General features: G+C 47.5%; 1 protein-coding gene across 1 annotated transcript; it reads right to left on the bottom strand.

Annotated features, from left to right (window-relative positions):
- Positions 1 to 238: 238 nt before the first annotated feature.
- On the bottom strand, positions 239 to 10,813 carry Prdm14 (PR/SET domain 14). The gene is made up of 7 exons (XM_051165956.1): positions 10,141 to 10,813; positions 9,385 to 9,438; positions 9,129 to 9,286; positions 7,813 to 8,080; positions 4,802 to 5,004; positions 2,181 to 2,282; positions 239 to 466 (listed from the first exon to the last, which is right to left on the bottom strand). Exons 1-7 carry the CDS (start codon positions 10,811 to 10,813, stop codon positions 239 to 241), a joined length of 1,686 nt encoding a protein of 561 aa, XP_051021913.1.
- Positions 10,814 to 11,613: the final 800 nt, after the last annotated feature.

The following is an 11,613-nucleotide window of genomic DNA, read 5'->3' as shown; positions in this document are numbered from 1 at the left end:
GAAAATAGTCACTGGCTGCAGACATGGTGTAACCGGGTGTTCGAGGAAAAACAGGAGAGGAAGGGGCCTTATTTGATCACAGGATTCGGGTCCTTATTCCCAGCTTTTGGAGTTTCAGACCAACCTCTCCACTCTCCCAATTCTCATTCAATATTACAACCATGTGTTGGTGTGACACAGCCAGACCAAGACTTAGAATTGGAGTGCTTGGTTTTCGCCTGTCTCGGCTCTCGGAGAGCTAGCAGGCTTTATGGAGCTTCATGTGGGCACAGAAAGCCTCCTGGTCCAGAAAACCTTTCCCACAGATAGTGCAGGAGCCACGGTCGTCCTCCTTGTGTGAGCGCCGGACGTGGCTGTCGTGGGCAGCGTGGGATGCAAAAGGCTTACCACAGTGCTTGCACTTGAAGGGCTTCTCGCCGGAGTGCTGCCGGATGTGTGTGCGGAGGATGCTGGAGGCGGTGAACTTCTGCAGAGGGCAGAAAGCGGGAAAAGGCAACTTCCATGGGCTGGGCAACTCCTCAGCCTCAGAGGGGACTCAGCCTCAGAGGGGACTCAGCTTCAGAGGCGACTCAGCCTCCGAGGGGTCAATTTCATTGTAAGGGGCACATGAGCCTTAGTTTTCTGAATTAAGAGAGTCTTGATTTTTGCCAGGTGGTATACACCTTTAACCCTAGCACCGGAGGAGGGAGAGGCAGGTGACTCTCTCTGTGAGTGAGTTCAAGACCAGCCTGGTCTACAGAGTGAGTTCCAAGACAGTCAGGGCTACATGAAAATAATTCTATCTCAAAAGCCACAAACACACACACACACACACACACACACACACACACACACACACACACACACAGGGAGAGAGAGAGAGAGAGAGAGAGAGAGAGAGAGAGAGAGAGAGAGAGAGAGAGAGAGATTAAAGGCATGTGCAACCACATCCAGGGTTCATGGTTTCTCTTTTTAATTTTAATTACAATTACTGTGGACTCATAGTAACTTGTAAAATTTAGCAGATTTTTGGTGTACATGTTACCCATGTATTGCACTGCTTACATCTTTCAATACAATTCAAAAGTAAGATGTTGACCCTGATAGATGCTGTCACCTGTCACCCTAGCACTGTCCTATAGAGGAAGGAAGATGCAAACTTGAAGGCTACTCTCAGATACGTATGACTTTGACTCCAACCTGTACTACATGAGACTCTGCCTCACAAATGTGGTGTGGGAAGCCGGGTGCAGTGGCACACACCTGTAATCCCAGCATTCAGGAGGCAGAGGCAGGCAAATCTCTGTGAGTTCAAGGCCAGCCTGGTCTACAAAGTGTGTCCAGGACAGCCAAGGCTACACAGAGAAACCCTGTCTCAAAACAAACAAAAACAAAAACAAAACAAACAAAATAAAAAACATGGTGTGGAAGAGGAAACAGACTAGAGAGAAGGCCTGGCAGTTAAGAGCACTGGCTATTCTTCCAGAGGACCTGGGTTTGATTCCCAGCATTCACAGCCAGGAGCAACCCTAGTTCTAGGGCATCTGACAACTTCCTCCTGACTTCTCAGACATCAGAGTGCATGCGGTGCACAGACACACATGCAGGCAAAACACCAGTATACATAAAACTTAAATAATAAATAAAACTACATTTTCACCCAAACAATTCCCCTTGACGTGGAGCACGCCTTTAATTCCAGTACTGGGGAGGGGGGTGCAGGCCACAGGCAGGCAGATCAGATCGTTGTGAGTTCGAGGCCGGCCTGGTCTACAAAGTGAGTCTAGGACAGCCAAGGCTACACAGAGAAACCCTGTCTCAAAAAAAACAAAAAATAAAAATAAAAAATACCCTTTGCAGCCACCCTGTCCTCTCCCGCTACCTTTGGCTGTGACAATCACAGATGTGTTGACATGAATGCATGATGCAGTGTGACCTCCCAGGAAAACTGATAGGCTTGTTCATGGTGACACAGGGTAAGTATAAAAGGTGCTGAATGACGGCTGAGGCTGAACTCCTAAATTCTTCAGTTACTTTACTTTGCTCCCTTGAGAAATGGTCTCACTATGCAGTCCTAGCTGGCCTCGAATTCCCTTAAAATGTGCATTGGCTGGTAAGCAACTATTCACCGAAGATGCACCGTAAGTCAGGCTTTACGATTCCAGCTGCAGATGGCTGGCACCAAACGAGGCCTCACCCACCTTTGCACAGTACACACACTGGTACGGCCTGTCTCCAGAGTGGACCCGCATGTGCTTGTTCAGGCTGGAAGACTGAGAGAAACTTTTCCCACATGTTGAACACTAAGGAGAAAACAAAACAAAACAAAAATAGTTGAAATTTCATCTCTCCCTCCCCTCCCCCGGACAGTTCTGTGTCAACTGATGTATTATTTGTTTGTTTGTTTAGAGAAAGGACCTTTCTACGTAGCCCTGGCTCTTCCTGAACCCTCATTATGTCGACCAGGCACGCCTGAAACTCACAGTGATCCTCCTGCCTCTGACTCCCACATCCATGTCTGGTGAAAATGTGCTCAGCATTGTTAGTGTGTGTATGTAGGCATGTGACATGGCATAATTGTGGAGGTCATCAGAAAACCACTTTAGAATTGGTTCACTCCTTCAAATGTTGGTTCCCAGAAACGAGCTCAGGTGGCTAGGCTTTCAGGGCAAGCATTTTAACACAGAGCCATACAGATGGCCCAAGAACTCTTTACTTTATTCTGTGCACACATTGGATCACCAGGCCCCTGGCTGAGTGTGCCAAGCTTGCCTGAGACTGCATAGCTCAAGCCAGCCTAAATGCTGGCTCCAGCATTCCTAAATACAGAGATTACAGAGCTGCCACACCTGGCAGGATGGAGTTTGTCAAGTGTGAAGCCAGCATCTTTTCACGTGACTCCTTCGCTAATGCTCTGTGGTGGAGCACCTGTTCAAAATGTGCTCGAACTGTGCTCCACTGCTAACACCCAAACTGAAACCAAACCATACATGCAAAGTTCTGTATGCCTGTTTCTTTTGAGTTTATTCCTCTGGTGAAATCAAGTATTAAGATTGACTTAAAAAAAAAAAAAAAAACAAAAAACAAAAAGCCCCGAGAACTCTCTGGACGTGACTGTCCTCTGGAAAACCACAGGAAATTTCTCTTTGTAGCATTGGCTGTCCTGCACTCACTTCGAAGACCAGGCTGTCCTCGAACTCACAGCCACCCTCCTGCCTCTGCCTCCCGAGCGCTGGGATTAAAGGCATGCATCGTTACACCTGGCCTTGTAAAACCCAGCTTTTGCTATTGTGAAAGATGAAACAACTCAGTAAACTACCACAAAAAGAAACGACCCAAGACCCTTCCTGTGCCTGGGGAGATGGCTCGGTAGATGCTAAAGCTAGAAGACACGGGTTCAAATCCCCAGCAGCCATTTAAAAAGCCAGGTGCGGCCAAGCACACCTCTTAACCTCAGGGCTGTGGGAGGCAGGGGCAGGATTGCTGGGGTTTGCTGATTGCCAGCTGTAGGCTTTGAACTTTTTCAAACCTACTTTATTTGGGGTTCTTTAATGCTTACAGCTCCCTTCCAACCCACCTACCCTAGATAGGAGAGAAAAGAGGTTAATGGGAACAGGAGAAGTAGACCTCCTTAGACACACCCTCACCCAAGTCTGTTCCACATCCCACTCTTGGGATCAACACAAAAACACGTTGACATCCATTACAGCCAGCCTAGCTCCAAGTTCAGTGAGAGGCCCTTTCTCAAAAGACTACGGCACAAAGTAATAAAGGCGAAATAGACTCCAAACAGGTGCACACAGACACGTATAACAGCAATACACACGCACGGCAGCTGGCTCTGGTGAAGAGCACATTTGCTATTCTAGCTGCAGACCTAGGTCTGGGTCTACTGTAAAATACTTTATAAAATGCTATTACAAGTGGGGTTGGGGGTTCGGGTTGCTAATTAAGATGAACTGCAGAAGACTCAGGTTCAGTTTCCAGCACCGACACTGTGGCTCCCAATAGCCGTCTGTAACTCCAGTACTCCGTTCTAGCAGATGCACCGGCCTCCTCTTGCCTCTCAGGGCACTCTTGTCACACATGTACAACCTGCACCCCCCCACCCCCATATGCACACAATGTTACAAACACTGTAACAAACCATGTAACCCCACCCTCTCTTTAAGGCCAAAGTTGATTGTGTGGTTTTTTTTGTTGTTGTTGTTGCTGTTGTTGGTTTTTTGGCTTTTCGAGACAGGGTCTTGGCTGTCCTGGACTCACTTTGTAGACCAGGCTGGCCTTGAACTCACAGCGATCCAGATCCACCTGCTTCTGCCTCCTGAGTATTGGGATTAAAGGCGAGTGCCACCACACCCAGCCCTAGGAAGGCATCCCTAGGAAGAAATGGCTCCCTGTTGCTTCTCATCCTTACAAAGACCACGGTCTGTGATAGTGGCTTTCCTTCCTTTGGACTATTTCTGTGCTTCCTCTACCCGAGGCTGACTTTAGTGGCTGACTGGGTGTGGAGCAAAGCACAGGTACCTAGTGCCTTCCCAGCCTCCAGTACAAATTGCGGCCCTTCTGTTCTAGTCTCATCTCCAGGGCTGGGCACCTTTCCTAAGCCAGGAGCCCACTCCTACCTCTGTCTCTTCCTCTGCCCTCAGCACAGATGCTGACACAGCCTCACGCTTGCATGTCTGCCTCTCCCACAGTACCAGAGTGAGGCAGGCATCGAATCCCCCAATCAGTCTCGCAAGTCCCTCTCCATGTGTTCAGGAGGATAGGCGAGGGGAGAAAATGGAAAATGAAGATGGACACAAAACCACGAACCGCTCACCAGGTAGGGCCGGTGCCGCTCGTGGACGTGAAGAATGTGGATCCTGAGCCGGTCGCGCTTCTCAAAGGATCTTTGGCAGAAAGAACACGGAAACTTCCTGTCCCCCTTGTCCACACAGGGAGTGTACTTGAGGTGCTTATCCCTGTAGTATTTGTAGGTAAACACCTTCCCACAGCGTTCGCATCTGTAACCTTCTGCAGACTCTGTCAAACACAGGGGCATAAGTGATTGAGGCTGTGTTAACCATTGTGCCCGCGGCCCCCCCCCTCTTCCTTGACTCAGACAGGATCTGGAAAACCATAAACAGATACCATCGCTGGGTGGGGTGGCACACACCTATGAACCTGGGCAGAAGAGGAGTCAAGGCTACTTAGGGAGTCTGAGGTCAGCCAGGACTACAGTATCAGCCAATGAAAGCATCTTGCCTTCCTTAGTCACAGGCACCAATTCTAACACTTCCTGAGTCTTACCCAAAGGAGTGAAAGGTCACTGAGTGACAGACAGGCAAGCCCAGAAGGGGAAGTCTGTTTTTGTCAACGGAGAAGAAAGGGAGAGGACAGAAAATAGAGATGAAGGGGTGTCAAATGCAGGGGTCTGTGCCAAGAGCGATGCCCAACACCCACGATCCTGGCACTGAAAGGTAGAAGCAGAAGGACCGAGGGTTTGGTTCAGACGAGGTATAGCAAAACCATGGCTAAAAACCAAGATAACTCGAACCCTAAACAAAAGAGATGTGAATGTACTGGGGACAGATGAGAGAACATCTCCAAAACTATCACTCAAGACGCTCCTGGATTCTAGTACCTTACTGTGCCAGCTAGGGAGTGAAGCCAAGAGTGAAAATAAAAATACGAATCTACTGAAAAGATTAGGCAGTGGTGGCATGCTACAGATCCGTTGTCTATTTGACAAACATATCACTGTTTTGTTTGTTTGTTTGGTTGGGTTGGTTTGGTTTGGTTTTTTGAGGCAGAATTTCTCTGTGTATCCTTGGACTCCCTTTGTAGACCAGGCTGTCCTTGAACTCACAGAGCTCCACCTGCCTCTGCCTCCTTGAGTGCCGGGCATGCCCCAGCTGGTATCTTCTTTTTATGCACACAGTACTTTATATTTTTTTCCCCCACCTAGTGGGTCAGCAGTTTCCAAACTCTTGTGTATAAAAACCAGCCGGTGAGGTGAGACGTAGGAGTAAACTTCAAGCTGCCTGTGGTGACACACACTTTAAATCCCAGCAACCAGGAGGCAGAGGCCTCAAACTCAGGAGTTCCACCTGGTCTACAGAATAAGTTTCAAGACAGCCAGAGCTACTTAGTGAAACCCTGTATCAGAAAACCAACGCGAATAAATAAAAAGTCCAAAGTTGAGCACACCTTTATGAGCTTATTATCCTAGAACTTGGGGGTTGGGGGCAGGAAGGGCTGCATGAGATCTTATTTCAAGCAAAACAAACAAGCAAAAAACAAAACAACAACAACAACAACAACAAATGCAAGCCTGGATCAGTTCAGTAGTGCAACACCTTTGTAGCACACTATGGTAGTCTGAGGCCTCAGCACCACTCTTCCCTTAAAAACAGCAAATTCTGGAGACTTACTCCTACAGTGGGTTGGTCCTCCTCTACCTCTTTGCCACTTAGATGTGATGCAGGGACCAGCAGTGTCCCCTGGTTGCTGAGCAAGATGCAGTCTCAAGTCCCACCCCTGGCGATTATTACTATAGCATCTCTACAAGATCTCCAGGTGAACGAACGAACACATGCACGCACACGCGCGCGCACACACACACACACCCACACATCCCAAAGCTCAACAGTCTGGAACACTTGGGAAGCTGGGGCAGAAGGTTCCAAGTTCAATGCCAGTCTGGGCTATATAGGGAGACTATCTCAGAAAGAAAAAGAAAAAGGGGGGGGGGGGCTAGAGAGATGACTCAGAGGTTAAGAGCACTGACTGCTCTTCCAGAGGTCCCGAGTTCAATTCCCAACAACTACATGGTGGCTCACAACTATCTATAATGTGATCTAATGCCCTCTCCTCATGTGCAGGTGTACATGCAGGCAGAGCATTGTATACATAATAAATAACTAATTTTTTTTCTTGGTTTTTCGAGACAGGGTTTCTCTGTGTAGCCTTGGCCAACCCGGACTCACTTTGTAGACCAGGCTGGCCTCGAACTCACAGCGATCCGCCTGCCTCTGCCTCCCGAGTGCTGGGATTAAAGGCGTGCGCCACCACGCCCGGCCCTAATTTTTTTTTTTTAAAGAAAAAGAAGTGTGTCTGTGGGGAGGTTGGATGGTGTTGAAAGATAAAGCCTAGTCCAACATTTTTCAAATTTGCCAGAACTAAAATTCATCTTAGGGTCTGGAAGCAGGTTTTTGTTGTTCTTTTGTTTGAGACACAGTCTTATCAAGTAACTCTGACTGGACTGTGACTTCACACTCTGTAGACCAGGCTGGCCTCAAACTCAGAGATCTATGCCTGCTTCTGCCTCCCAAGTGCTGGGATTAAAGGCGTGAGCAAACACAGCCAGTTTAGTGTCTGGATACATATGGAGCTCAACGGTAGAACATTTGCACAGGAAGCAAGAAACCTACGCATAAAGTATTGATATAAAATGAAAGGTGAACAACACTTACTATTTCTTAAGTGATTCTCATCAATATTTTCTAATTTTTTTTTTCTTCTTCTTCTTCTTTAATGCTGGTCTCAATCACTAAATTGATTTTCCACCCCACTAAGTTATTGCAGCCCTCCATTTGAGAAAGCTGGCTTACCCACAGTATACTGGCATGCATTGGTGTCTACTTTCTTATTCTCCAGAAAGGGTCAGGGAGAAAGATATTCTTAGAAAAAGAGGCTGTCGGAAGATGGTGCCTCTGCCACGTGTGGTGCCTTAGCCCTACAGATTTCCTCAGTTTGGTCTCCTGAATTTCAGTTGAGAGCCTTTAGGCAAAGAGCCCAGATCTTAAGACTAGTAGATTCTCACTGGGCAGGGCAGAGGCAGGCGCTCACCCTCAGACGGCTCAGATAGCTGCTTGTCTTGCTCGGTGACCAAGAGGCTCATGGGAATGTCCAGAAACTTCTCATAGCAGTTTCCATACCACACAAGCAGCTCCTGGTTGTGGTAGATCTCTTTGCAGCTCTCATAAAATATCTGCCCTTGGTGCTGCACCGCAGCCAGGTTCTGCTCCTTGGGAAACCGAGCACAGTTGACATAGGCCATCCAGTTCCCAGAACCCTTTCCATCGATGAAATGGCTCAGGTGACCATCTTTAAAAATCTAAATGAAACGAGACAGGAAATTTGTTTTGTTTCAAGACAGGGTCTTGCTATGGACCTGAGGCTGGCCTCGAACTTGCTATAAAATGAAATATAAACTTTATAAGCAAGCTGGGTGAGGTGGTGCACACCTGAGTAATCCCAGCACTCAGGAGGCAGAGGCAGGAGGATGCCTGTGAGTTTGAGGCCAACCTGGTCTACAAAGGGAGTCTAGGTCAGCCAAGGCTACACAGAGAAATCTTGTCTCAACCCCCCCCCCAAGTCCCACAAACAAACAAACAAACAGCATATGTTAATTTTATAAGTTAGGGCAAGGGAAATGAATAGGCTTCATTTGATCCCAGCTCTTAAATAGTCCTGAAGAATTAGAATTATCCCCTGTGGAGTGTGCAGGAACTGCGACAGGGCTCCTGCATAACCCTCCCGTTGTAGCAGCTTCAGTGTCACTCACAGCTCAGTCTAAACAACTGTTTAATTCAGGTCTTCCACATTGTCAGCATTTCAGATTACCTTCCTAAACTATATTCCTAGACTTTCAGGGTCAAAGTATTTAGAAGATTTTAAGTTATCTGGTATATTCTGACAAATGGTTCCGGTAAATGAAAAAGCTATGACCTCAATAGCTTAAACAGTCAGTAACTTGGAGAGTGTTGGCTTTCTTTGTTTTGTTAATCCTTGGTTAATTTTATAAGAAAGTAATATGAAAGTCTCAACTGTACTTTTCTTTCCTATAGCGTACATTTAGCACTCTACTAGGCTTAAAGCACTTGATTTTATTTATAAATATAACATGGTTTAGTAATTCTTTAAGTGTATACTCAAGGCTGTTCTCAATAAATTAAAATTACTTAACCCACTGCAAAATGGATTTCTTGGGGAGGGGTGTAACCCACTGTAAAATGGATTTCTTGGGGAGGGGTGTTCTGCTGGAGTGAGCATTAATTGTCTTTCTCAGCAGGGGGTAAAGAACTTCAAGGTACTGGTCCCGCCCCCGCCCCACCCCCAGGCCACCCTTCCAATTTCAGCAGACACACCAGCAACTCACTTACTTCCCACATCCGAGAATTGTCCCTGTGTGTCTTCACTTCGCTGGCATTGACCACTTTACCTTGGAAAGGTCCAAATCTCACCCCTTTGGCAACGAAGTTACTACAGAACACGCCGAAGTGTGGGGCGTCACCAAACGCTGTCTGCATGAGGCAGAGACCTAAGCGAACCCAAGGCAACAGAGGAGAGAGTGAGTTTAGGGGCTGAGCATTATTTCTGGGGAATAAATCCGGTCAAGGAGTGCAGCCTCCAGCCTACCTTCCGGAAGCTGAAGTGGGTCTTTGTCTGGGGTTTTAGCAAGATGATTAGACCCTAGGAAAAGACAGCCTTAAATTATTCTAATGAAAAATAAACGTTCCAGGAGTGCTGGGAGTGTCTCAAAGAAAACAAAACAAAACAAGACAAAAACCACCACCACCACCACCAAACTCACACAAAAACAAAACCACAAAAAACCCAAAACCCAAAAAACAAAACAACCCCCCCAAAATAAAGAAAAATAAACGTATGATGAATTGACTTTCTGAGGGGGTCCCCTCAGTCCCTAGAGGCTGCTTTAGATTTGGTGTGTATCATCTATCCTTTATTGGTTTTCTTGCCCCTTTGACACAGGCTTTTTATGCACAACTGCTCATTTGAGACTAAGACCACCCTTTGGGCAAGGTTTGGTGGACAATTGAACTCTGTTTTGCTAACTTGAGAGTCATAGACAATGTTTTTCTGAGGCAAAGAGCTGCCAGATACGCATTTCTAGAGGCCAACATGTTGATACTTTGTACATCCCCAAAGCCACCAAGTGAAACCGTTTCGCTCCTCAGTCCTCAGAGCTCACTAAAACCTATCTCAGGAAGTACACAGTTTAATCAAGGAGGACCTGAGAAGCTAGCTTAGAGCGGAGGAGGTTTTGAGGGACACCTGCCCGACAGAGATCAACTTTTTAACACTGTGTGGTCCGGACCTGTTCCGCCCATCCCAGACGCCCCCTCACCCCCACCCCCATGTAGATTTCCTTACCAGAGCTGTCTGTGGGAACAAGGACGCCTGAAATTGCATGGTGTAGACTGGCTGGGTGCCCGGGACTAGCGATGGCTCCGTAGAGGACGAAGCGCAGTTCCTCCTCTGTGAAGTTGAAGCTGCGGAGAGGCAGCTGCCCCTCTTGGTTCAAGGTTTGGGGGACAGATATTGACTGGGAGGTCTTAGATGCATCAGGTAACAGGGAAGCGATAATACCCGAGGATGGCAGGAGTACATTTTCAGCTCCCCACCACTGACCTCTGTTGCTTCGGCCACCACAGAAGGGGAAACTTTGGCTGCTGGACCCGCTGCGCGTATACTCAGGGCTGTCTAGGAATCGTGGAACCTCAGGAGTGAAGTGAGGAATTGGATACCACGGTGACGACTTGTTGTACCAGGGCAGATTGTAGAGCGGCTCGCTCTGCACAGCCAGACCCGGGTTCAACAAGGGAGGGGACAACCGAAAAGCATTGAGAGGGGTCATCGCCTGAGACGCAGACACTGCAGCTGCCAGTTTCCGAGGTTGAAAAGCCTCCTCGGTGCTGGCGAGGTTCCTGTAGTGGCTGTAGCCCGGGAAAGGCTCGTAGTAGGCAGCCAGGTGCTGGGGGCTACTCTGGGCCAAGTAGTTCGCTTTGTCCTGCGACACGTTCTCACCCGGAGGCGGTAGGGCCATGGCAGGCTGAGTTTCGCGGGACTGTGAAAACAAAGGCCACTGATCCTAGGTCGCCTTACCCACCTTCATTTCCCCACCCAGCCAGCACCAGGTCAAAGTTAATGGGCAAACTTCCCAGGCGAAAAATGAATGCAAAACACACACACACACACACACACACACACACACACACACACACACACACACGTTGTGAAAGAAAAAAGGAAAGAAGGAAGGAAGGAAATCCCAAATTGTTCGTTTAATTTTACCAGCTCAGAGACAGAGAAAGTACTCACCTGACCTTCCTACTCAGCTCACGTCGTCGGAAGGGAATAGGCAAACCCCAAAAGCTAAAAATAAAAAACTCAAAGCTAAAAGCTCCCCCCAACCAAACCAAAAGCCCAAAGCCAAAACCTTGCTAGCTCAGCTGACAGCCCAGGAGGAAAAAAAGGCAAAAGCTAAAAGGCAAAGAGCTCTTTCTTCTCCACACTGTCTTAAATACTCTTCTCTCAAAACCTTTCCTTTCTCTTCAGTCCCAGTACCACCTCTTCACCTAGGGTTAACTTTATTAGAGCTTGTGTACAGAAAGCTCTTGGATTAAAGGTGTGCGCTAGGACAGAGCCACCCCAAACTTACCTGTTTAAAATAAAACAAAAAGTTCTTGGGTTAAAGGTATGTGTGTTGGCTGAACCACACGAAACAAGAAACGGGTCTTTACAGTTCACAATTTCGGAGTTGGCAAATATCCTGCAAAACACACACACACACCAAAACTAAACAAACAAACACAAAATTAAAATGCCTCAAACCTCTAACGAAAA

The sequence above is a fragment of the Acomys russatus genome, chromosome 2 (assembly GCF_903995435.1).
Source record: "Acomys russatus chromosome 2, mAcoRus1.1, whole genome shotgun sequence".
In the NCBI taxonomy this organism is placed as follows: domain Eukaryota; kingdom Metazoa; phylum Chordata; class Mammalia; order Rodentia; family Muridae; genus Acomys; species Acomys russatus.
This window is presented reverse-complemented; position numbering and strand designations above follow the sequence as displayed.

Coding starts and splice junctions, on each gene's coding strand:
- Prdm14 (XM_051165956.1), bottom strand. CDS start 10,813: ATGGCCCTACCGCCTCCGGGTGAGAACGTGTCGCAGGACAAAGCGAAC. Junction 9,287..9,384: donor CCCACTTCAGCTTCCGGAAG/GTAGGCTGGAGG, acceptor GGGTTCGCTTAG/GTCTCTGCCTCATGCAGACA. Junction 8,081..9,128: donor ACAATTCTCGGATGTGGGAA/GTAAGTGAGTTG, acceptor CGTTTCATTTAG/ATTTTTAAAGATGGTCACCT.